At 69.5% G+C, this 1,088-nt stretch overlaps 1 protein-coding gene across 1 annotated transcript; it reads left to right on the top strand.

Moving 5' to 3' along the window:
* Positions 1-483: 483 nt before the first annotated feature.
* Positions 484-1,050, top strand: EMIHUDRAFT_260192 (hypothetical protein; the record flags this gene model as incomplete). The annotated part of the gene is made up of 1 exon (XM_005792638.1): positions 484-1,050. One exon carries the CDS (start codon positions 484-486, stop codon positions 1,048-1,050), a length of 567 nt encoding a protein of 188 aa, XP_005792695.1.
* Positions 1,051-1,088: the final 38 nt, after the last annotated feature.

Here is a 1,088-nt window from a genome sequence, read left to right as displayed (position 1 = left end):
ACACGTGTAGCCGCGTATGTGAACATCCCTCTGTGCACGTGCCAGCGCGAGTCGCCTTCGCCGACGGGCCGTTTCACGCGCTCACGCCCGCCTATGTTGGCCAAGATAGGCGGCTGCACGTGTGGGCGCGAGTACCGCTATACGCGTCTGCATGTGTGGCCGCGTATCTTGGCTAAGATACGCGCCGGCACAGAATGACACGTATCAGCCCCGCGCCGAGCTCGATGCGCGGCAGCGGGTGAGGGCGGCTATTCTCCCCCGAGGCAGGCGAGGATACACAGTCCCTCGTGTCGCGCGTGTAAGTCCCGGTTGCCGTGCGCGCCCGCGCGTGTGGCCGCGTACCTTAGCTAAGATACGCGCGCACGGGCGTGGGTGGGTAAAAACGGGTCACTTTGCGGGGTTTGCCCGTCGTGCCTTCCGCGTCATGTTCCGCGTTCGTTCTTTCAGTCCTGTGGCTGCCGCACGCTCTCTCCACCTGCTCTCATGTCTCGCGACGTCAGCGTCGACGCGTCCTTCCTCGAGTCCCAGCGAGCCAAGGCCGAGGAGCGCCGGCGCCGCTTCGAGGCCGCGGCGAGGGAGCCGCCGCCGCCGCTGCCAAAGCGCTCGATGGCGTGGCCGGGCGGGAAGATCGTGACGCCCAACAAGGTCGAGGCCATCGCGTCTTTTCTCGAGCGCAAGGCGGGCTCGCTGGACGAGGCCAAGGAGCGGGTCCTCCTCGGTGAGCTCGGCCGGGCTGCCGCAGAGGCGGGAGCCGGTGCCGCCGCCGCAGCCAGCGCTGGAGCGGCCGCGGCCTCCGGAGCGGCCGCGTCGTCCAGCAGAGCGCTCGCCGGCCTGACCCTCGCCCTGAGCGCGGGCGGCGACGAGTCGGGCGTCGGCCAGGCGGAGCTTGCAAAGTCGATCCGCGCTGCGGGAGGCGTGGTGAGCAACACGGTACACAAGCGGGTCGACCTGCTCGTCGCGAGCGCCCGCGCCGTCAAGCGCAACACGCAGGCAGTCCGCAAGGCGAGGGGCAAGTTCCGCACGCCGATCGTCTCTCCCGGCCCAGGCTAGCCGAGACGGGCCCACACTTCCTCCAGAGCTGGTCACGC

This window comes from Emiliania huxleyi (assembly GCF_000372725.1).
Source record: "Emiliania huxleyi CCMP1516 unplaced genomic scaffold EMIHUscaffold_10587, whole genome shotgun sequence".
Lineage (NCBI taxonomy): Eukaryota > Haptophyta > Isochrysidales > Noelaerhabdaceae > Emiliania > Emiliania huxleyi.
This window is presented reverse-complemented; position numbering and strand designations above follow the sequence as displayed.